The 25,252-nt window shown below is 45.0% G+C and overlaps 1 protein-coding gene across 4 annotated transcripts in view; it reads left to right on the top strand.

Moving 5' to 3' along the window:
* Positions 1-25,252, top strand: part of dpp6a (dipeptidyl-peptidase 6a) — an 828,704-nt gene that overhangs the window by 787,000 nt on the left and 16,452 nt on the right. For all 4 annotated transcript variants that reach the window (XR_011593400.1, XM_070881647.1, XM_070881648.1 and 1 more), the window contains 5 exons: positions 2,751-2,820; positions 3,466-3,660; positions 7,333-7,387; positions 8,503-8,620; positions 19,507-19,565. Coding sequence is in view for 3 of the 4 variants with exons in the window: in XM_070881647.1 (XP_070737748.1) it covers positions 2,751-2,820; positions 3,466-3,660; positions 7,333-7,387; positions 8,503-8,620; positions 19,507-19,565 (497 nt within the window). In the remaining variant the exon portion in view is untranslated. The remainder of the gene's footprint in view (positions 1-2,750; positions 2,821-3,465; positions 3,661-7,332; positions 7,388-8,502; positions 8,621-19,506; positions 19,566-25,252) is intronic.

Genomic DNA, 25,252 nt, shown 5'->3' with positions numbered 1-25,252 from the left:
TGGTCCATTTGGAATAGTTGGCGCTGAGCCTTCAGGCAGCAAAGCGTTCACGGATGAGCTGCTAGCGCAAGGCTCGAGCAATCGTTAAAGGGGCAGAAAGGCCCGCCTTCCTTCGCCGTCGTGCTCCGGGTTCAGGTAGTTGCATGGCATCCTCATCTTCCTCCTCCTCCTCCTCATCATCATCTGTATCTTCCTCATCATCATCAGCCACTCTCACCTCAGGTGGGTCTTCTACAACCAGCTGCTGCTGCCTCATGATGGCGAAGTTGTGCAGCATGCAGCACACAACAGTGAACTGACCGACAATCTCAGGGGAGTATTGCAAGTAGCCTCCAGGCATTGGAAATGCTATTTCAAGATTCCAATGGTCCTCTCTATTAAGCTGCGTGTCGCAATGTGCGACATGTTGTATTCCCGATTAGCTTCCATCCGGGTTACACGTAGGGACGTCATGAGCCAGGTGGCGAGGCCGTACCCTTTGTCTCCCAGCAGCCAACTCTGCCCTTCTGACTACTGCTGAAACATGGCAGATATAGCGCTCTCGCGTAGGATGAACGCATCATGAGTGCTCTCAGGGTATCTCGCAACAACTGACATGATGCGATGCATGTCATCACACACGAGCTGGAAGCCTTTTCTGTTCATTTACATCTCAGAATCGTGCAAAGGTGCTCGCAAGGTGATGTGGATACAATCAATGCAGCCCTGTATCTTTGGGAAGCCAGCAATCCTAGAGAAGCCCACAGCCCTTTCATGCATTACCTGGGTGGTCATGGGGAACTTTATGTAGTCCTTCCTCCGGGCATATAGTGCAGCAGTCACCTGCCGAATGCAGATATGTGTTGCATGTTGAGAAATGGTGAACACATCCCCAGTTGTGACCTGAAATGATCCAGATGCATAGAATGAAAGTGCAGCTGTAACCTTCACTTCAACTGACAAAGCAGTCCTTCTGACGCTTCTAGGGTGCAGGTCTGCTTTTACTAACTCACACATCTCGGTTACAACTTCTTTCGGAAACGCAGCCTTCTCACACAGTCTGCATCACTCAGGTGCAAGTATGAATGCCTGTCTCGATATACCCGACATGGGTAAGGCCTCCTGCCCATCATCCTACATGCTCTGAGGTTCCTCATGCGATGACGTTGAATCAATCGTCCCCTTCCCAACACTATCATGCAGAAGGCTTACGCGCGGTATGGCATTGTCAATATTGCCCCCACAATTAAATTGTACCAGTGCAAGAAGCTCAAACCAGCAGGACAAAGTTAAAGCTTCTCTCCTCGCTCCCCAAGGTCGATGTCCTAGTATGGACCACACCCTGGTCTGCGCATGCGCAATAGGCTTTCTTAGAACGGGAAGCTAGGCATTCAATGAGGACATTTGTGGCAACGAAGTCTAATGCAATTCTTTAATTTTAGATTTTTTTCAAAGTACCACCCCGCCACCGAAAGAAGGTCTCCTCACTGAGCTCGAGGGTCGGCCGGCAGAATCGCTCCCTCGTCCGGACACGGACTCGGCAAATAAAAAAGCAACGCGCTCCAAATAAACGGCGCAGATAACTGGGGAAAATTGAGCCCATTATTTCAAACCAATCCATGACAACTGGGTAAGGGAACTCAAGCTCAAATCAACAAAAGGCAAGCTGATGCCAGGAACTTCTCTTTCACACAGAGTAATCATCACAGAGAATTGAAGTTCATATAGAGTAGTGGAGGCAAAAATTCCTGAATTCGTTTAAGAAACAACTGGATTGTTATAGGGGAACTAAATGATTGAGCTACAGTGGGCCAAATGGCCTTTGTCATACATGTCTATCTTGTGATTTGATTGAATGGGGTGAAATAGGCCTTAGTAGCGAATCGACAGCCTGTTATACACCCTGTTGATTCCTGAGAAGAAAGGTTGAGCAGGTTGGGCCTGTACTCATTGGAATTTAGAAGAATGAGAGGTGATCTTATTGAAACGTATAAGATTCTGAGGGGGCTCGACAGGGTAGATGCTGTGAGGATGTTTCCCCTCGTGGACCTTTGGAATTCTCTACCTCAGAGAGCTGTGGAGGCTGGCTCATTGAATATATTTAAGGTGGAGATAGACAGATTTTTGAACAATAAAGGAGTCAAGAGTTATAGGGAGCGGGCAGGGAAGTGGAGCTGAGTCCATGATCAGATCAGCCATGATCTTATTGACTGGTGGAGCAGGCTCGAGGGGCCAAATGGCCTACTCCTGCTCCTATTTCTTATGTTCTTATCCCACCCGATTTTCTTTGCAACTCAAGCCAGTGGCAAAGGAAATTGTGTGGAGTGCAGAGTTTGTTCCTGATTCACTATTGCTTGTTTTGTGCAAACGCCCAAGACAAATTCATACCCCAATGTGCTTTATGTCCTCTTGTTAATTATTGTAAACTTATTTTAAATAATGGTTTGCCAAATAGTTTCTTCATGACAATGGTTGCCCCTTCATGGTGACTGGTGTCTGTAAGTGTACACACAGAGCTGGCAGACATAGAGCACATTTGATACAAACTACCTTACTGAGTCAAATTAAAATGAAAACAGTCTTTCATGACTGTACGTTTTTCTTCCTTGCCTTATTTCCTGACAAACATCACAGGAATATTTGAAACACCAAGAAATGTGCATCGGGCCTGTGTTTTTTTCCAGTTGTAATAATCCCTGTGGAAACATTTTATTCTTTAATCATTATGGTCATTGCTAATGTTAATGCAACTGTATCTTCATGTTTCTCAGCACTGAAAATGCAAATTATCAAGCCAGCAGGATTCTCAGAGCTGTCTCAATACCCTTTGTTACTTATTGTGTGAGTATTACTTTAGACTTAATGGTTGGGGTGGGGCTTAGTGATACATGTTTCTATTATCCTGGTCAGAGCACTCTACTCATTTATTGAGACTACCTAGACTTCAATCACATAAGAACATAAGGGATTGTCCTATGAGGAGAGATTGAATAGACTAGGTCTATATTCTCTAGAGTTTAGAAGAATGAGAGGTGATCTCATTGAAACATACACAATTCTTACAGGGTTTGGCAGGGTAGATGCAGGGAGGATGTTTCTCCTGGCTGGGGAGTCTAGAACCAGGGGTCATAATCTCAGAATTAGGGGTCGGCCATTTAGGAATGAGATGAGGAGAAATTTCTTCACTCAGAGGGTGATTAATCTTTGGAATTCTATACTCCAGAGGGCTGTGGAGGCTAAGTCGTTGAGTATATTCAAGACAGAGATCGATATATTTTTGAATATTAAGGGAATCAAGGGATAGGGGAATAGTGCAAGAAAGTGGAGATGAAGCCATGATCTTATTGAATGGCGGAGCAGCCTCGAGGGGCCGAATTCTTATGTTCTTATAAGAATTAGGCAGTGCATTCCAGATTGTAACAACTCATTGTGTAAAAACAATTCCCCTCAATTAATGAGTGAATCTATGTATTATTTTGCTTGCAGTGGAGACAGTCCTGGTAGCCAGATTGTCACTGAGCAGTTCCAGGCAGATTGGGCAACTGTGCTTGTTAGTTCATTCAACACCATTGTTGTTAAATTCGATGGCCGTGGCAGTGGTTTCCAAGGCACTAAACTCTTGTATGAAGTAAAGGGAAACCTGGGGACCGTGGAGGAAAAGGATCAAACCGATGCTTTGAAGTAAGTACCTTTTTGATGGTCGCACACGGCAGACCCATCTCCGACGCGTTTTGAACAAATAACTATTAGTGGAAAACATCCTGTTTGGTTGGGTGTTCTTTCATGTAACCTTGTCAGCTGCTCATTAATATTGTTATTTTCACCTGAAGCTGTTTCAAATGTGTCTGTGAGAACCCAACTACAAAGGGCTTGAAGCTAGAAGGCAAAAAACAAATATTAATATTCATAAGACTTGCACTTGGTATTATCACTTCCAGTTTTAATGCTGTTAATGAAGTTGTTGCCTGTGGAAAGCTTATAATCCTATATTCTGGAGGTAAATTGATCTGCTAGTCATAAGCACTATTAAAAGCAAGTACTGTGAGTATCTGAAGGTTCAGATAGCAGGATATTTGCTCATTATGCCTAATACCTATTTGCAGTGCCCTAATTGTCGACAAAGGGTTGCAAATGTATGAAAATAAGTAATAACGGTAAATAATCTTGCAACGTCTTCATTGTGGATGCATTGTTCTGGCCTCCAGCGCTTAGTTGTGCTATTATCTTATGCAACGGTATTCATAGAGGAACACAAGAAACTTTCAAAACAGGAAAAGCCTATCCAACTTATTTAAATGAGAAGTAAAAAATGTTGAAAGTCAAAAACAAAAGCAGAAAATGCTGGAAAGACTGAGCCATCTGTGGAGAGAACAGGTGAGTTAACATTTCAGGTGTTACCCTATAGTGGAACAATTGTGATGAAGGGTTACAACTAAAACGTTAACTTACATGTGTTTCTTGCATCTTGTCGCTGGATATCCTGCTATTTCTCCATTATGGATGGTATGTAGATCACATACAAGAACGGGGTCTATATATTAGTTAACCCTAGTGGAGCGACATTGGGTCAAAAATCAATTGTGTATCGCACTCACTACTACAACAACTTGCATTTAAGTCATTAATGTATATGGTGAAAAGTCGAGGCCTCAGTATCAATCCCTGAGGATCACCACTTGTCACATCCCATCAATCAGAGAACAAACCATTTATCCCTACTCTCTGCCTCCGACCTCCCAGACAATTAGCGACCCATGTCACAAGGTTATCTTCAAATCCGTGGGCACTCATCTTTGCTAATAATCTCTTGTGCGGGACCTTCTCAAATGCCTTCCGGAAGTCCATATAAAAAACATTCACTTACACTCCCCTGTCCACCATGTTAGTGACCTCCTCAAAAAGTTCAAATAAATCTACACTGCCTACAATACAGCCTATCTTTGTGTCACCGGCAAATTTAATATATGGCTTTTTATGCCATTATCTAAGTCGTTAATAAATACGGTGAATAGTTGAAGCCCCAACACAGATCCCTGCGGGACACACTGGTCACATCCTGCCAGTTAGAGTACCTGCCCATTATCACTACTCTGTGTCTCCTGCCTGCCGCTCAGCCATTTCCTAATCAGGTCAATAATTTGCTTTCAATTCCATGGGCTTCAACCTTATAATAATAATAACTTTTATTTATATAGCACATTTAACGTAGTAAAACTTGCCAAGGCACTTCACAACAGTGTTACAGACAAACAGATAAATTTGACACCGAGCCACAGATGAAATTAAGGCAGATGATCATGAGCTTGTTTAAAGAGGTAGGTTTTAACGAGCGTCTTAAAGGAGGAAAGAGAGGTAGCGTAGCGGAGAGGTTTAGGGAGAGAGTTCCAGAGTTTAGGGCCCATCAGCTGAAGGCACGTCCGCCGATGGTTGAGCAGTTATAATGAGGGATGCTCAAGAGGCCAGAATTTGAGGAGCGCAGACATCTTGTGGGATTGTGAGGCTGAAAAATATTACAGAGATAGGGAGGGGCAAGTCCATAGAGTGATTTGTAAACAAGGATGAGAATTTTGAAATCGGGGCATTATTTACCTGGGAGCCAACAAGCACAGGGGTGATGGGTGATCTTGACTTGGTGCGGGTTAATACACGGGCTGCTGAGTTTTGGGTGACTTCAAGTTTATGTAGTGTAGAATGTGGGAGGCCAGCCAGGAGTGAGTTGGAGTAGTCAACTCTAGAGGTAACAAAGGCATGAATGAGGGTTTCAGCAGCACAAGAGCTGAGGCAGGGGCGGAGGTGGATAATGTTACGGAGGTGGAAAAATGCGGTTTTAGTTATGCCGAGGATATGTGGCTGGAAACTCATTTCAGGGTCAAATACAACACCTAGGTTGTGAACAGTCTTGTTAACTCTCAGATTGATGCTGGAGAGAGGGATGGAGTCAGTGGTTAGGGAACACAGTTTGTGGCCGGGACCAAAGATAATAGCTTCAGTCTTCCCAATATTTAATAGAAGAAAATTTCTGCTCATCCAGTACTGGACGTCAGATGTTAACCTTAGTTAACAGCCTCTTGTGAAGGACTTTATCAAATGCCTTCTGGAAGTCCGTGTGGAAAATATCCATAGATTCTCCCCCGTCCACCATGTTAGCGACCTCCTCAAAAAATTCAACTATATTAATCAGACATGAGCTACACTTCACAAATCCATGCTGACTCTCTGATAAAGTGATACTTAATCAGGCTGAGCGGCCCCCGGCCTGCGAGCATCATCGGAGCAGGCCGGGGAGCGGAAGGAGCAACATGGTGGCATACCACTCCAAGGAGCAGCACATGATGGAGCAGGAGAGCAACGGCAGTGAAGAGGGACGACACGAAGATCCAGGTCGGTGATTGGAGCGTGGGCAGGTACCGCAGAAGCGGCGAGGTCGGGGCAAAGGAGCGGCGAGAGATTGCAGAGGGACGTGATCGGGGCCCAGAAGAGGCGCGGGTTTTGGGGCCCAGGAAAGGCGAGGGCCCAGGGACAGCACGGGCCAGCCCACACTGTGATATGTGTGCGCATTAGGTCCGTGCAGCAGAGCTGGTCTCCAGTCGTCTGGGTTAATCCTTGCTACTGGACCAAGACCTAGCTCTGTCAAGCCCGTGTGGTGGCTGGTGTGCAACGGCCACCACACATTACAAAAATCCACACACAGGCATCTTCCACCCTTCAGGATTTAGTTCGGGACCTGGAATATTAGGTCCTTCATTGAAACACCTGTGAACTTCGTGACGTGGAAGCAAATCATCCTCAATTCGAAGTACTGCTGATAATAATGATGATAATGATGACTTAACCAGTGCTCAATCACTCTGTCTCTGATGTTAGATTCCAGTAACTTCCCCACATTTGATGTTAAACAAACAGATCTGTGGTTACCTGGTGTCTCTCTTTCCCTTCTTAAATAATGGAGTGACATTTGCAATTTTCCAATCCAAGGGCACAATTCCTGGACCTAGAGCGCTTTGGAAAATTATAACTAATGCAGCTACAATTTTCCCATCTATTGCCTTTAATACCCTGAGGTTGGAAAAATTAACTCATGCCGATTTGTCCAGCTTAGGTCCCATTATTTTCCTCATTGCCATTTTTTTAACCTACAACAATGACTTGCTTTTAAGACAGTAAAGTTCCTCCCGTTATTTTAAGGCTCACTTGTTCCTGCTGGCATTTTATGCTCTCTCGTCATAGTTTAAAAACGACGCACTCTTGCCATCATGCTACTCAGAAAAATCTGCTCAAAGCAACATTTGACAAAATAAAACAGAGTCCTCAGTCAGTCTTTCTAAGTTGATCTGTTGTGTGCTTTAATTTCAGGATCCTCTTGAAGAAACCGTACATTGACACAACCAGAGTTGGTGTATTTGGACAGGTAATATTGCACTTAGACAAAAAGTTTTAAAAGATAAATGTATTTTTAAAATTCTGACAGCCACTGCCAGTTGCAATCAGCGTGATCAGCACCACACCATCCCGCTGTTGCCAGGCAGACAGCCCGGAATTTGTGGTGCAGGAGGGCAGGCCACCTGTGGAGGAGGTGTGACAGGCACTGGCAGCTCACACAGATTATTTGCATGAGACCCAAGACCCACTTTTCGGTTGGCCTCGGGCCTCCCGGTTCAGGCGCACGTGTATTGCGGCAGCATCATCGCCATTGTGTCAAAAACCATGGCGTCGAGGAATTTCTACCCCTGTGCCTTCAGGAGAGATGAGGAGACAGTTGGATTCTGTGTAATCTGTGGTCAAAAGTCACAGCAAATGCTGCAGAATGAATTGGGTTGAATTGGGAAGAAAGGGTTGTCCTATGAGGGGTGATTGAATAGATTGGGCCGATACTCTCTGAACAGCCATGAACTCATTGAATGGCGGTGCAGGCTCGAAGGGCCGAATGGCCTACTCCTGCACCTATTTTCTATGTTTCTATGTTAACATATAAGATTCTGAGGGGGATTGACAGAGTAGATGCTGAGAGGCTATTTCTCCTGGCTGGAGTGTCTAGAACTAGGGGGCACAGTCTCAGGATAAGGGGCTGGCCATTTAGAACTGAGACGAGGAGGAATTTCTTCATTCAGAGGGTTGTAAATCTTTGGAATTCTGTACCACAGAGGGCTATGGAAGCTCAATTATTGAGTATATTCAAGGCTATCATTAACAGATTTTTGGACGCTAAGGAAATCAAGGGATATGGGGATCGTTGGGGAAACTGGAGTTGAGGTCGAAGATCAGCCATGTCTAATTGAATGGTGGAGCAGGCTCAAGGGGCTGTATGGCCCACTCCTGCTCCTATTTCTTATGTTCTTATTATGTCTTCAGATAATATCATAAAAATGTCATTCAAAATCCAATAATATGTTCATGAGCTTTATGAGAAACTGAACTTTATGAGAACTATAATTTTGTCTTATTGATGTACAGCTCGTGAACTTACACTGAAGGTATTAATTGGCGTCACGTGAAAGATTAACTTCTCCTGTCTGCTCTCTCCAGGCTTATGGTGGTTATCTTACTATGATGCTGCTTACTACAGGAAATGACTTAGACAAAAGAAATGCCTTATTCAAGTGTGGAATTGCAGTTTCGCCAATCACAGACTTTAAACTTTACGGTAAGCATCAGCTTGCAAAATTCCCTGCCTCAGCCCATCTGAAACTGTCACCCCTTAGTCACCTGCTGCCTCGACTATATCAATGCTCTCTTGGTCAGCCTGCTAAAACATAGCGCCTTTAACGTAGTAAAACTTCCTAAGGTGCTTCACAGGAGCATTATAAAACAAATAATGACACCGAGCCACATAAAGAGATATTAGAGCAGATGAGCAAAAGTTTGGTCAATGAGGTAGGTTTTAAGGAGCATCTTAAAGGAGGAAAGAGAGATAGAGAGGCGGAGAGATTTAGGGAGGGAATTCCAGAGCTTAGGACATTGCTAGCTGAAGGCACGGCCACCAATGGTGGAGCGATTATAATCAGAGATGCTCAAGAGGCCAGAATTAGAGGAGCGCAGATATCTCGGAGGGTCTTGGAGCTAGAGGAGATTACATTAACTTCAAACCATCCAAACCTCTTATCGCACACAGAGTCCCGCTCGTCCATTACAGCTGTCTTCACTGACCTACATTGGCTCCCAGTGCCCTAACATCTCAGATTTAAAATTCCCATCATTATGTTTAAATCCCTTCATTGCTTCAACCTTCCTTACCTCTTTAATCTTCTCCAGCCCATCAAACCCGCCTGATCTCTGTTCCCCTGACTGACCTCTTCCCCACTTCCTCCTTTCCCTTCACCCCACCAACGGCAACTGTGATTTCAATCATCTACGCCCCACATCTATTTGGAATTCCCTCCCTAAAACCCCTCAATCTGTCCACATCCTTCTCCTTTAAAACCTTCCTTAAAACCCAATCCTCGACCAAGCTTTTAGTGATCCCTTCTTTGGCTCAGGAAACCATTTTTCCTTGCACCTCTGTGAAATGCCATGGATGTTTTCTCCTGTTTTTCGCAAGGTGTTGTTGTTGTTAAATATTGTTCATTTACCTCATTAATGTTAAATAAATGTGTCTGTTGGTTTATACCCTGGGATGTGGTCTGATTGAGTGTATATTCTACCCCCTACCAAAGGCAAGGAAATTAAGTGGCAGACAATATTTCCAGTTTACTAGAACAGCGTGGCAGACAGTCTAGAATATAAGAACATAAGAATTAGGAGCAAGAGTAGGCCACATAGCCCCTTGAGCCCACTCCGCCATTCAATATTATGGCGGATCTTCGACCTCAACTCCACTTCCCCGCCCGATCGCCATATCCCTTGATTCCCCTAGAGTCCAAAAATCTATCGATATCACAGCCTTGAATATATTCAGAGACTCAGCATCCACAGCCCTTTTGGAGTAAAGAATGAAGAAATTCCTCCTCATCTCAGCCTTAAATGGCCGACCCCTTATCCTGAGACTATGCCCCTAATTCTAACTCTAGCCAGGGAAACAGCCTCTCTCAGCATCTACCCTGTCAATTCTCCTCAGATTCTTATATGTTCCAATGAGACTATTTGACTCCTTGTGTCTCACGACATTTCTCTAAATTTTGGGCCAGTGAAAGTACATCCTGGTCCCTGGAGGACATGAGATCCACTTACAGGGGTGGCCTTTGATGCTGATTTATGAGGAAAGACTGGGGAAAATTGGTCTATTCAGCTTGGAATTAAGAAAGTATCCGACATGTGATTTTTATAGAGCTATATAAGAAGATAACGCAATGAAATTAAATTGTGAGACTAGAACTAGGTTCAAACTAGTAAAACGGTAAATTGAGACTTGATATCAAAAGTTTTTTTACACAAACCGTGATCAAAATATAGAATAAACTTCCACAAAGATTAATAAAGGCAAAAATACCGGAATCATTTCAGAAACAATTGGAAGCTGAAATGGGGGGACTTTAAAAGCTCTGTGGATGGATGAATTTAGATCGGCCCAATGCAGAATTATCTTGTGATCTTACGAGTGAGAAGCTCTGCCTGATTTTCCTACTTACTTCCAATTTCCTGCTTTTGACCCCTTCGTCATGATGAACCATTTGCCTGGATCAGTTTTTGTCAGTTCCATTCATAATCTCAAAAAACTTCCATTAGATCACCTCAAAAAGTCCCATTTCCCAAGAAAGCAAGCCACATATATTTGTAAAAGGAATTATAGTTTTATCCTAGAGTCCGTCCTTATAATGCTCCAGGGAATTCTGTGCTTACTGGATCAGCCATTATTAAAGTTTGACGCTGATTCACCAAGATGCTAAAGTGAGCCCTGATAATGCATCGTGATCGGGAGCTTGAACCCTGGCTGAGACTTCCCTTTCCTGTCTCAGGGGATCCGAGGCTAATGGGAGCAGGCTAACCACTAACCCAGAGCCTGACCTCTAACCCAGAGCCTGACCTCTAACCCAGAGCCTGACCTCTGACCCACAGCCTGACCACTAACCTAGAGCCTGACCTCTAACCCACAGCCTGACCTCTGACCCAGAGCCTTACCACTGACCCACAGCCTGTCCACTGACCCACAACCTGACCTCTAACCCAGAGGCTGACCACTGACCCACAGCCTGACCACTAACCCAGAGGCTGACTACTAACCCAGAGGCTGACCACTGACCCACAGCCTGACCTCTAACCCAGAAGCTGACACGATCCACCCGCTGACTCTAACCCAGAGGCTGACCACTGACCCACAGCCTGACCTCTAACCCAGAACCTGACCTCTAACCCATAGCCTGACCTTTAACCCAGAGGCTGACCACTGACCCACAGCCTGACCTCTAACCCAGAGCCTCACCTCTAACCCAGAGCCTGACCACTGACCCACAGCCTGACCTCTAATCCACAGCCAGACCACTGACCCAGAGCCTGACCACTGACCCACAGCCTGACCACTGACCCACAGTCTGACTACTAACCCAGAGCTTGACCACTGATCCAGAGGGTGACCACTAACCCATAGCCAGACCACTGACCCAGAGCCTGACCACTGACCCAGAGGCTGACCACTAACCCACAGCCAGACCACTGACCCAGAGGCTGACCACCAACCCACAGCCAGACCACTGACCCACAGCCTGACCTCTGACCCACAGCCTCAGCACTAACTCACAGCCAGACCATTGTCCCAGAGCCTGACCACTAACCCACAACCAGACCACTGACCTACAGCTAGACCACTGACCCAGAGCCTGACCACTAACCCACAACCAGATCACTGACCCAGAGGCTGACCACCAACCCACAGCCAGACCACTAACTCACAGCCAGATCATTGTCCCAGAGACTGACCATTAACCCACAACCAGACCATTGACCCACAGCCAGACCATTGTCCCAGAGCCACAGCACTAACCCACAACCTGGCCACTAACCCAGCACAGACATGATGAGCTGAAAGTTCCTCCTTCTGTGCCATATATTTCGATGAGCTCGACTCAAGGCAGAACAGGGATTGAAGCTGGAACCGCAAAGCCATCAGGGAAGCTGTGTTCTTGCCTTTAACTCCATCCCATCCTTTATCATTCGGAAACAAATCAGCCAAGAAACTGCTGCTTGTGATATTAGCACCCAAACACATAACCTAATTGTATGACTTATCTTCTGTCTGCTATTTTGCCGAAAATAAGAACGTAAAAACAGTGACGGACAGGAAAAAACTTACTGGTCCATCTTGCCTGTTCTGATGCCTTATCATAGAACCATAAGATTTACAGCACGGAAGGAGGCCATTTCGGTCCATCGTGTCTGCGCCAACAAAGAGCTATCCAGCCTAATCCCACTTCCCAGCTCTTGTTCCGTAGCCCTGTAGGTTACGGCATTTCAACTGCATACCAAAGTGCTTTTTAAATGTGGTGAGGATTTCTGCCTCTACATCCTTTCAGGCAGTGAGTTCCGGATTCCCACCACTCTCTGGGTGAAGAAATTTCCCCTCTAATCTCCTCTAAGCCTTCTACTAATTACTTTAAATCTATGCCACCTGGTTGTTGACCCCTCTGCTAAGGGAAATAGGCCCTTTCTATCCATTCTATCTAGGCCTCTCATAATATCACACACCTCAATTAGGTCTCCCCTCAACCTCCTCTATTTTAAAGGAAACAAACACAGCCTATACAATCTTTCCTCACAGTTAATATTCTCCAGTCCAGACAACATCCTCGTAAATCTCCTCTGTACCCTCTCTAGTGCAATCGCATCTTTCCTATAATGTGGTGACCAGAACTGCACACAGTACTCTAGCTGCGGCCTAACCAGTGTTTTATACAGTTCAAGCATAACCTCCCTGCTCTTGTATTCTATGCCTTGGCTAATAAAGGCAAGTATCCCGTGTGCCTTCTTAACCACCTTATCGACCTGGCCTACAATCTTCAGGGATCTGTGGACCTGCACTCCAAGGTCCCTTTGTTCCTCTACACTTCTCAGTGTCTTACCATTTAATGTGTATTCCCTTACCTTGTTAGTCTTCCCCAAATGCATTCCCTCACACTTCTTCGGATTGAATTCCATTTACCACTGTTCTACCCACCTGACCAGGTGAGGAGTGTCTCCCACAAGTTCACCCCCTGTGGTCAAGGTGTGCATTTCTTAGGTGTATACAGTATGCAGTGTTGCTATGAAGGTTACAGTTACATGAAGGTTACATACATGACATCACCTTTCCCCGCCCTCCCCCCCCCACAACGTGTTATGGGGTCAAAGACTAAGTCTTTTAGGCAGTCGACGCTCTCTCGTGGAGCGCCGCAGTTGGGGCTCTGGTTGTTGCGCCTTGGCATGCGTCTCTGTCACCTGTGGTGATTCCAGCTTGTCCGGGCTGGCCGCTGGGACTGTGCATGCTGCTGAATGTTCTTGTTGCTCGTTCACTGGCGGTGGTGTGGGCAACATCTCATGATCTTCCTCAGGTTCCTCAGTGTCCATGCTGAACCTTTTTTTTACTTGGTCCAAATGCTTGCGGCATATCTGTCCATTGTTAAGTCTGACCACTATGACCGTTTTCCCCTCTTTACCAATTACAGTGCCCTCGAGCCAGTTGGGCCCCAAAGCGTGATTAAGAACAAATACAGGGTCATCGATTTCTATACATCTCCCCTTTGAGTTACGGTCATGGCACTCATTTTGGGATTGGCGCTTGCCCTCAACAATGTCTGACAGGACAGGATGAATGAGGGACAGCCGAGTTTTAAGTGTATGTTTTCATGAGTAGTTCCACTGGCGGGACTCCCGTGAGCGAATGCGGTCGGGACCTATAGCCCAGCAGGAAGCGCAATAGGCAGCATTGAAGGGAGGGTCTTTGAATCGGAGCATGCCTTGTTTTATGATTTGGACCACACGTTCCGCCTGGCCATTGGAAGCCGGCTTGAATGGTGCCGTCCTGACATGTTTGATGCCATTACCCGACCTGAACTCCCGGAATTCATAACTAGTGAAACACGGGCCGTTGTCGCTAACCAGGATGTCCGGCAAGCCGTGGGTCGCAAAGACCGTACACAGACTCTCCACAGTAGTGGATGCCATGCATGAATTCAATATGATGCACTCGATCCATTTCGAGTTCTCATCAACAACAATGAGATACATTTTTCCCATGAACGGGCCCGCGTAGTCTACGTGAATACATGGCCATGGCCTGGTGGGCCAGGACCACAGGCTGAGTGGGGCCTCCCTGGGAGCATTGCCCAGCTGGGCACACGTCGTACACCTGCGAACACAGTGTTCCAGTCTGAGTCAATTCCCGGCCACCATACATGTGACCGGGCAATGGCCTTCATTAGTACGATGCCTGGGTGCTCACTGTGGAGTTCCCTGATGAATGCTTCCCTTCCCTTCTGGGGCATGATTACCCAGCTGCCCCATAGTAGGCAGTCGGCTTGGATGGAGAGCTCATCCATCCATCTGTGAATCGGTCTGACCTCCTCGGGGCATGCTCCGTGTGCGGGCACCCAATCCCCAATCAGGACACATTTCTTAATCAAGGATAGGAGGGATCTCTGTTGGTCCAGATTTTGATCTGGCGGGCTGTGATGGGGAGCCTGCGCTGTCAAAGGCTTCAACGGCCATGACCATCTCAGCGCTTTGCTCCGCTGCCCCCTCAGTGGTGGCCAGTGGAAGCCTGCTGAGCGCGTCAGCGCAATTTTCGGTGCCTGGCTGGTGCCGTATGGTGTAGTCGTACGCAGCCAGCGTGAGAGCCCATCACTGTATGCGAGCTGACGCATTGGCATTGACAGCTTTGCTGTCTGACAACAGGGATGTTAACGGCTTGTGGTCCGTTTCTAACTCAAACCTTCTGCCGAAAAGGTACTGGTGCATCTTTTTCACCCCGTAGACATATGCGAGTGCTTCCTTTTCAACCGTCCCATATCCCCGTTTGGGAGAGCGACCTAGAGGCATAAGCCACAGGTTGGAGTTGGCCCTCATCATTACTCTGCTGCAACATGCAGCCAACCCCATAGGATGATGCATCACATGTCAAAACCAATTTCTTACAGGGGTTGTACAGGATCAACAGTTTATTAGAACAAAGCAGGTTCTGTGCCCGATTTAAAGCCCTTTCCTGACAGTCCCCCCAAAACCAATTGCAAACCTTACACAGGTGCACATATAGCAGCTCCAACAGTGTGCTTAAATTCGGCAGAAAGTTCCCGAAATAGTTCAATAGTCCCAGAAATGAACGCAACTCCGACGTGTTGCCGGGCCTGGGCACGCGACGGATTGCATCCGTTTTAAAACATAAGAACATAAGAATTAGGAACAGGAGTAGGCCATCTAGCCCCTCGAGCCTGCTCCGCCATTCAACAAGATCATGGCTGATCTGGCCGTGGACTCAGCTCCACTTACTCGCCCGCTCCCCATAACCCTTAATTCCCTTATTGGTTAAAAATCTATCTATTTGCGACTTGAATACATTCAATGAGCTAGCCTCAACTGCTTCCTTGGGCAGAGAATTCCACAGATTCACAACCCTCTGGGATTGGTTTTGGATTCGGTAGGCCGGATCCCGTCTATGGCAACCCTCCTGCCCAAAAACTCAACCTCTGGGGCCAAAAACACACACTTGGACTTCTTTAGTCGCAGGCCTACCCGGTCCAGTCGGCGTAGCACCTCCTCCAGGTTGTGGAGGTGTTCCTCGGTGTCTCGACCCATGATAAGGATGTCATCCTGAAATACGATTGTTCCAGGGATGGATTTGAGCAGGCTTTCCATGTTCCTTTGAAAGATAGCGGCCGCTGATCGAATGACACCTGTTGTAGACAAACAGCCCCTTGTGCGTGGTGATGGTGGTCAGTAGCATGGATTCTTCGGCCAGTTCCTGGGTCATGAAGGCTGAAGTGAGGTCCAACTTGGTGAACAGCTTGCCGCCTGCCAGCGTGGCAAAAAGACCTCCACTCTCAGAAGCGAGTATTGGTCTTGTAGTGACACTCGGTTGATAGTGGCCTTTTAGTCACCACAGATCCTGACCGAGCCATCCGTTTTTAGGACAGGTACGATGGGGCTTGCCCTGTTGCTGAATTCAATGGGCGAAATTATGCCCTCTCTTAGGAATCTGTCCAACTCACTCTCAATTTTCTCCCGCATCACATACGGCACAGCTCTGGCTTTGTGGTGCACTGCTCTGGCGTCTGGGGTGATGCATATCACTACTTTGGTACCTTTGAAAGTCCCGACACCAGGTTGAAATAGTGACTTAAATTTCTGTAGGACCTGTGAGCATGAACTTCGCTCCACAGGTGAAATGGCGTGCACATCCCCCCATTTCCAGTTCATCTCGGCTAGCCAGCTCATCCCCAAAAGCGCGGGACAATTTCCCGGGACAATCCAGAGTGGCAGCCGGTTCTCTGATCCATTATGTATGACTACCAACATTACACTGCCTAGCACTGGGATGATCTCTTTGGTGTACATCTGTAATTGCATGTCAATGCGTTCTAATTTGGGTCTGCTAGCTCTGAGTGGCCATAGTTTCTCGAATTGTTGGACACCCATAAGTCACTAGCTGGCCCCTGTGTCCAGCTCGATGTGTACCGGGATGCCATTTAATAGGACTTTCATCATCATAGGTGACGTTTTGGTATATGAACTGTGGCTGTTTGCCACATGAACCCGCTGAACTTCAGCATCCATTGCTTTGTCCCAAGCATCAATCTGCCTTGCAGATGCCTCTTCTGGTTTATCTGCCTCGTAATTTAGCCTCACTGCAGGCTTCCTGCACATTCTGGCTAAATGTCCAGTGAAGTTACAATTTGTGCAGATAAATTGTTGAAACCTACAGGTTTTTGCAGCATGTCTGCCCCCGCACCTCCAGCATGAGCTGAGATCGTTGTGAACAAAAGGGCTGTTACCAGGTATTTCTCTCTGATTGTCTCTTTGATTACTCTTGAGCACTCTGTTAATGGGTGTCAATGGCCCCATCCCGGGACGCATTGTCCACCTTGATGGCGTAAATGTCCGTTCAACCTGCCATTGTCTCTGGTTAGGACCCACTCTAGAGTCTGTTGCTGCCTGAGTGGTGTTGAATTGCCCTTGCCTGCCTGTGAGGTTCTGAGTTGTGTTTACAATATTAACTCCCTGATCCATCGCCACGTTGGAAGCAGAGTTGCACGCGTATATTATCCTGATTTCCTCCTTCCCCGCCATGAAGGTCTGTGCCATCAACACCAGCCACTTCCAAGGTCAAGTCTTGGGTCTCAATTAGCTTTCTGAAAATCCCGGCATGACCAATGCCCTCAATAAAGAAATCCCTTAACATCTCCCCACTGCAGGCGTCTGGGAACTTACAGAGGCTGGCCAAGCGCCGAAGGTCCGCAACGAAGTCCGGTATACTCTGTCCTTCCCGACGTCGGTGTGTATAGAATCGGTGTCGTGCCATGTGTATACTGCTCACCAGTTTGAGGTGCTCACCAATCAGTTTGCTGAGCTCTTCAAAGGTTTTGTGTAATGAGAAGGGACTAATTAGCAATCTTGTTGTGCGAGGCCCCTTGGGGAAGAGTGACCATAATATGGTAGAATTCTTTATTAAGATGGAGAGTGATACAGTTAATTCAGAAACTAGGGTCCTAAACTCAAGGAAAGCTAACTTCGACGGCACGAGGTGCGAATTGGCTAGAATAGACTGGCAAATGATACTTAAAGGGTGGATAGACAATGGCAAACATTTATAGATCATATGGATGAACTTCAACAGTTGTACATCCCTGTCTGGAGTAAAAAATAAAACAGGGAAGTTGGTTCAACCGTGGTTAACAAGCGAAATTAAGGATAGTGTTAGATCCAAGGAAGAGGCATATAAATTGGCCAGAAAAAGCAGCAAACCTGAGGACTGGGAGAAATTTAGAACTCAGCAGAGGAGGACAAAGGGTTTAATTAGGAGGGGGAAAATAGAATACGAGAGGAAGATTGCCGGGAACATAAAAACTGACTGCAAAAGCTTCTATAGATATGTGAAGAGAAAAAAATTAGTCAAGATAAATGTAGGTCCCTTGCAGTTAGACTCAGGTGAATTAATAATGGGGTACAAAGAAATGGCAGACCAATTGAACAAATACTTTGGTTCTGTCTTCACGAAGGAAGACAGAAATGAGCTTTCGGATGTACTAGGGGACCGAGGGTCTAGTGAGAAGGAGGAACTAAAGGATATCCTTATCAGGCGGGAAATTGTGCTAGGGAAATTGATGGGATTGAAGGCCGATAAATTCCCGGGACCTGATTGTCTGCATCCCAGAGTACTTAAGGAGGTGGCCCTAGAAATAGTCGATGCATTGGTGATCATTTTCCAACAGTCTATCGAATCTGGATCAGTTCCTATGGACTGGAGGGTAGCAAATGTAACACCACTTTTTAAAAAAGGAGGGAGAGAGAATACGGGTAATTATAGACTGGTTAGTCTGACATCAGTAGTGGGGAAAATGTTAGAATCAATTACTAAGGATGAAATAGCAGCACATTTGGAAAGCAGTGACAGGATTGATCCAAGTCAGCATGAACTTATGAAGGGGAAATCATGCTTGACAAATCTTCTGGAATTTTTTGAGGATGTAACTAGTAGAGTGGACAAGGGAGAACCAGTGGATGTGATGTATTTGGACTTTCAAAAGGCCTTTGACAAGGTCCCACATAAGAGATTGGTGTGCAAAATCAAAGCACATGGTATTGGGGGTAATGAACTGGCGTGGATAGAGAATTGATTGGCAGACAGGAAGCAGAGAGTCGGGATAAACGGGGCCTTTTTGGAATGGGAGGCAGTGACTAGTGGAATGCTGCAGGGCTCAGTGCTGGGACCCCATGTCTTCCACCTTCACCTCCACACACAGATTATCTTCATGGTCTCTAATAGGCCCCACTCTTTTCTCTAGATTTCCTCTTGCTCCTAATATATTTATAAAACATCTTTGGGTTTTCCTTAATTTTACTCGCCAAAATGTCTTCATGCTCTTTCTTTACTTTCCTAATTTCCTTTTTAATTTCACCCCTGCACTTTCTATACACCTCTAGACTTTCATCAGTATTTAACCCTCGGTGTCTGTCATAAAGCTCCCTTTTTATCTTTATCCTATCCAGTATTCCCTTTGACGTCCAGGGGGCTCTAGATTTGTTAGTCCCACCCTTTTTGTTAAAGGGAACATGCTTGCTCTGAACCCTCAGGATTTCCACCTTGAAGGCTCTGACAGATACTGATTTACCTTCAAGTAGCTGTTTCCAGTCCACTGTGGCTAAATCGCCTCTCAGCTTATCAAAATTGGCTTTTCCCCAATTGAGAACTTTTATTCCCCATCTTTCTCTGTTATTTTCCATAACTACCCTAAATCTAACTGAATTATGATCACTGGCACCAAAATGCTCTCCCACCATGATGGCTCAAAATAAATGCGGCTTTCTTTCCACCAACTTGCGTACAAATGTCGTGGGATATTAATGACGCCGTGTTTTTTAAACAGTGCTGCATATCTCTGCGCAACTGACCTGCCATCTCTTTCCTCACAGCATCTGCCTTCTCTGAACGATATCTGGGCATGCTCAGCAGGGCCGATCGAGGTTATGGGGTAAGTGCAAACAAAAGCAAATATTTTGGACTATCCAAATCAGTCTTGTTAAACACTGTACGGGGGATTTTCCGCTCTTTAAATGCATGGACGGAATCTGGAAGGGTTCTTTTACAGGGGTGCGCTCCGCTTTACCCAGTCTTTCAGTGTGCCCGAGCACAGACCCAGGATAATCTCCCCTTGATAAACAAACAAGTAGCTTTGAGACAGTCTCCTAATTGCGTCCAAATGCTAAAGAATGCACAATTCTTTCTCAGTGATTCCAGCCTCACGCTATATCTTTGCTTTCTTTTCTTCTGCATATTTCAGTCCCCTAAAGAGGTATTAAATGTGTCATGAAGTAAAAAGAGCATACTGTTTGTTAATAAGTCTACATACTTCTGTAATATACCTTTAATTAAGAAGATTTGGCCTATAGCTTCAATCAACCTTGCTTGTATATTTACCTCCGTCACATACTGTATTATCACGGTGTTCTGAAGGGGGTCAGTGAGGTTAATTGAATGCGAGTGAGGCAAACACAGTACCTGCTAGCGATCATAAATGCCACATTAAGTATATTACTTCCTTTGAATTATAAGAAGCTGAGGCACACAGTCATTTTTCTGACTTTTACATATAATTCATCGCTTGCAGTTCTAAAGGTTTTTTTCCCTGACTTTATCAACTTTATTCAAATTGCAATTTTTATATATATATTTAAATCATCATATGTCCTCTCTCCAGACATTTTGTTTTCAAAGCACGCCCAGTGGCCTTGAAAGTATGCCATTCCCTATTGGCTTACAAATTTACGAAGTGTTCCTGCAAAATTCCGTTGCCCACTATCTTATCAGAATTGTTAATCTGCTAGTTTGAGCCTGCATTAAAATAGTAGACAATAGTCGGAATTGCAAATTAATTTGTTTTCTATTTGTAAGAACTATTGTGCAGCTTAATTGCAAGACCGAGGAATTTGTCTTGTGATTTATTTTTGTTCAAATTTTTTTTTGAAGCTTATGGGTGTTACATCCCAGAGACTAATATTATGTGTAGCTGGAATGTGTTCCCATATTTATTAAAGTGCATGCTAAAGGCTGCTTAACAATAATTAAGCATTTTTGTCTCGTTTTAGCTTGGTATCTATAGACTGAACTATTCCAATGCTCTTCTGGCCAGCCTCCCAGCTTCCATTAACTTTAACTCATCCAAATCCCTGCTGAATGTATCCTAACTCGCACCAAGTCCCATTCACCCATCACCCCTGTGCTCGCTGACCTACATTGGCTCCAGGTCCGGCAACGCCTCAATTTTAAAATTCTCATCCTTCTTTTCATATCCCTTCATGGCCTCACCCTCTCCCTATCTTTGTAACCTCCTCCAGCCCCACAACCCTCCAAGATCTCTGCGCTCCTCCAATTCTGGCTACCTGCGTATCCCCGATTTGAATTGCTCCACCATTGGCGGCCGTGCCTTCAAGTGCCTGGGCCCTAAGCTCTGGAATGCTGGAGCACGAATCCTCTCCGCCTCGCTCCCTCTCTCCTCGCCCTCTCTGACATGTGAAGAAAGACTGAATCGACTAGGCTTATATTCACTGGAATTTAGAAGAATGAGAGGGGATCTCATAGAAACATACAAAATTATGCTGGAACTGGACAGGTTAGATGCAGGAAGAATGTTCCCGATGTTGGGGAAGTCCAGAACTAGGGGACACAATCTAAGGATAAGGGGTAAGCCATTTAGGACCGAGATTGAGGAGAAACTCTTCACTCAGAGAATTATGAACCTGTGTAATTCTCTACCACAGAAAGTTGTTGAGGCCAGTTCATTAGATATATTCAAAAGGGAGTTAGATGTGACCCTTACGGCTAAAGGGATCAAAGGATATGGAGAGAAAGTAGGAAAGGGGTACTGAGGTGAATGATCAGCCATGATCATATTGAATGGTGGTGCAGGCTCGAAAGGCCGAATGGCCTACTCCTGCACCTATTTTCTATGTTTCTATGTTTCCTCCTTGAAGATGCTCCTTAAAGCCTACCTCCCTGACCAAGTTTTTGCTCACCTGTACTAATATCTCACGTGGCTCGGTGTTTGATAATGCTGTTGTGCAGCAACCTTGCGATGTCTTACTACATTAACGGTGCTATATAAATGCAAGCTGTTCTTGCTGGTAGCAGCATCTTGAATTCAGTCGCAATCCATAAGTAGTTCAAACCCATCTGCTTTCAGAATCATGTCCCCAGCCTAACTCGATGCAATGGTGTGAGGAGGACTACTAGTTGGTTTTGATCATCAAGCTGATAACCTGAGAGGAAAGACGAGCAGCACACTACAAACACACGCACCTGTCTGATTTGTTCGCTTGTGTAACATCGACAGCTTCCTGTGAATTTCACTGACAGATATTCAATTTTGCGACGCCCCGGACAACTGTTTCAGGGATCCCTAAATAACTTGGACTATTCATAATCAGTCTGGAGCCTTCAAAGAGACTCATAAAATTACTTAGTCCCCACATCTGATATGAATAGGAGAAGAAAAGAGCATCTACGAGTATGAAAAGTGAATTATAAAATATAATTTAGTATGTTAATTGCAAACAATTATTAGTTCTCTTAATTGAAGGAGTTACTATAATCTAATATCTACATAGAAACATAGAAAATAGGAGCAGTAGTAGGCCATTCGGCCCTTCGAGTCTGCACCGCCATTCAATATGATCATGGCTGATCCTCTATCTCAACACCATATTCCCGCTTTTTCCCCATACCCCTTGATGCCTTTTATGGCTAGAAATCTATCAACCTCCCTCTTAAATATATTCAGTGACTTAGCCTTCTGTGGTAGAGAATTACACAAGTTCACCACCCTCTGAGCGAAGAAATTTCTCCTCATCTTGGTCCTAAATTTCCTACCCCGTATCCTGAGACTGTGACCCCTTGTTCTAGACTTCCCAGCCAAGGGAAACATCCTCCCCATATCCAGTCTATCCAACCTCGTCAGAATTTTATACGTTTCAATCAGATCCCCTCTCATTCTTCTAAACTCTCGTGAATACAGGCCTAGATGATCCAATCTGTCCTCATACGACAATCCTGCCATCCCTGGAATCAGTCTGGTGAACCTTCGCTCCACTCCCTCTATGGCAAGTATATCATTTCTTCGGTAAGGAGACCAAACCTGCACAATACTCCAGGTGCAGTCTCACCAAGGCCCTGTATAACTGTAGTAAGACATCCTTGCTCCTGTACTCAAATCCTCTTGCAAAGAAGGCCAACATACCATTTGCCTTCCTAACTGCTTGCTGCACCTGCATGTTTGCTTTCAATGACTGGTGTACAAGGACTTCCAGGTCCCTCTGTATATCGACACTTTCCAAACCATCACCATTTAAATAATACTTTGTCCTTATGTTTTTCTTACCAAAGTGAATAACTTCACATTTATCCACGTTATACTGCATCTGCCATGTGTTTGCCCACTCACTCAACCTATCTAAATCGCCTTGCAGCGTCTTTGCATCCTCCTCACAACTCACAATCCCACCTAGTTTTGTGTCGTCAGCAAACTTGGAAATATTACATTTGGTTCCCTCATCCAAATCATTTATATATATTGTGAGTAGCTGGGGCCCAAGCACTGATCCCTGTGGTACACCACTAGTCACTGCCCGCCACCCCGAAAAAGACCTATTTATTCCTACTCTCTGTTTCCTGTCAGTTAACCAATTTTCAATCCATGCCAATACATTACCTCCAATCCTATGTGCTTTAATTTTGCACAATGACCTCTTATGTGGGACTTCATCAAAGGCCAACTGAAAATCCAAATACACTACATCCACGGGTTCTCCCTGATCTATTCTATCAGTTACATCCTCAAAAAACTCCAGTAGGTTTGTCAAACATGATTTTCCTTTCATAAATTAATGTTGACTTTGATTAATCCCATTGATATTATCTAAGTGTGCTGTTATCACATCCTTTATAATAGACTCCAGCATTTTCCCTACTACTAATGTGAGGCTAATGGTCTATAGTTCTCCGTTTTCTCTCTTCCTTCCTTTTTAAATAGTGGGGTTACATTTGCCACCCTCCAATCTTCAGGAACTGTTCCATAATCTATAGAATTTTGGAAGATGACAACCAATGCATCTACTATTTCCATGGCTACCTCTTTTAGTACTCTGGGATGCAGATCATCAGGCCCTGGGGATTTAGCTGCCTTCAGTCCCATTAGTTCCTCCAGCACTATTTTCTTACTAATTATCATTTCCTTTAACTCCTCTTGCTCACTAGATCCTTGGTTCCCTTGCATTTCTGGGACGTTATTTGTCCTCTTCCATGAAGACAGAACCGAAGTGTTTATTTAATTGTTCTGCCATTTCCTTGTTCTCCATTACAAATTCTCCCGTTTATGTCTGTAAAGGACCTACATTTGTCTTCACTAATCTTTTTCTTTTTACGTACTTCTAGAAACTTTTGCAGTCGGTTTTTATGTTCCTTGCAAGTTTACTCTCATAGTCTATTTTTCCCCTCTTAATCAATCTCCTGGTCCTTTTTTGCTGAATTCTAAACTGCTCCCAATCCTCAGGCTTGCTACTTTTTCTGGCAACTTTGTGTAACTCTTCTTTGGATCTAATACTATCCTTAATTTATTTTGTTAGCCATGGTGGGCCACTGTTTCTTTTGTGTTTTTATGCCAGAAAGGAATGTATAACTGTTGCAATTCATGCATTCGTTCCTTAAATATTATATACTGTATGTATAAGTGTTTTACTACTACTACATACTTCCTTGTTGCTCCATTAGAATCATACTGCACAGAAGGAGGCCATTCAGCCTATCGTGCCTGTGCCAGCTCTTTGAAAGAGCTGTCCAATTCGTTGCACTCCTCCTGCTCTTTCTCCACAGCCCTGCAAATGTCTCCTTTTCAAGTATATATCCAATTGCTTTTGAAAGTTATTATTGAATTTGCTTTCACTATCCTTTCAGATCATAACAACTCACTTAATTAAAAAAAATTCTCTTCATCTGCCCATTGGGACTTTTGCCAATTATCTTAAATCTTTGTCCTCTGGTTATCTATCCTCCTTCCAGCGGAAACAGCTTCTCCTGATCAACTCCATCAAAACCCTTCATCATTCTGAACGTCTCTATTAAATCTCTACTTAACCTTCTCTGCTCCAAGGAGAATAAGCCCAGCTTCCCTCGTATCTTCACATAACAGAATTCAGTCATTCCTGGTGGTATCATTGGAGTAAAAATGCTCCTCTGCACCAACTGCAAGGCCTTGACATCCTTCCTAAAGCGTGGTGCCCAGAATTGGACACAATGTTCCAGTTGAGACCCAACCAGTGATATCACTTCCTTGTTTTTGTACTCGACACCGCTATGTATAAAACCAAGGATCCCGTATGCCTTTCCAACAGCCTTCTCAACTTGTCCTGCCATCTTCAAAGATTTGTGTATGTAAATCACCAGGTCACTTTATTCCTGTACTCCCTATAAAATGGTACTAGGCTTGAGTCTGTTTCACATTAGTAGCATGGTGCTGCATTGTAAAGGTCCATTGAGGAACCGTATGTTACATGGTGGAACGCAGTGTTTCCATTCTGTGCAAGGATTTCTCCACAGGTCCAGCACCTGCTCAAGGTACCATGGTACAGTCTCCAAAGATTGCAGCAATCTCGGATGCTCAGAAGGCAG

Source organism: Pristiophorus japonicus, chromosome 5, assembly GCF_044704955.1.
Source record: "Pristiophorus japonicus isolate sPriJap1 chromosome 5, sPriJap1.hap1, whole genome shotgun sequence".
NCBI classification, from domain to species: Eukaryota; Metazoa; Chordata; class Chondrichthyes; family Pristiophoridae; genus Pristiophorus; species Pristiophorus japonicus.
Note: the sequence above shows the minus strand (reverse complement) of the source record. Positions and strands in the feature narration are given on the sequence as shown.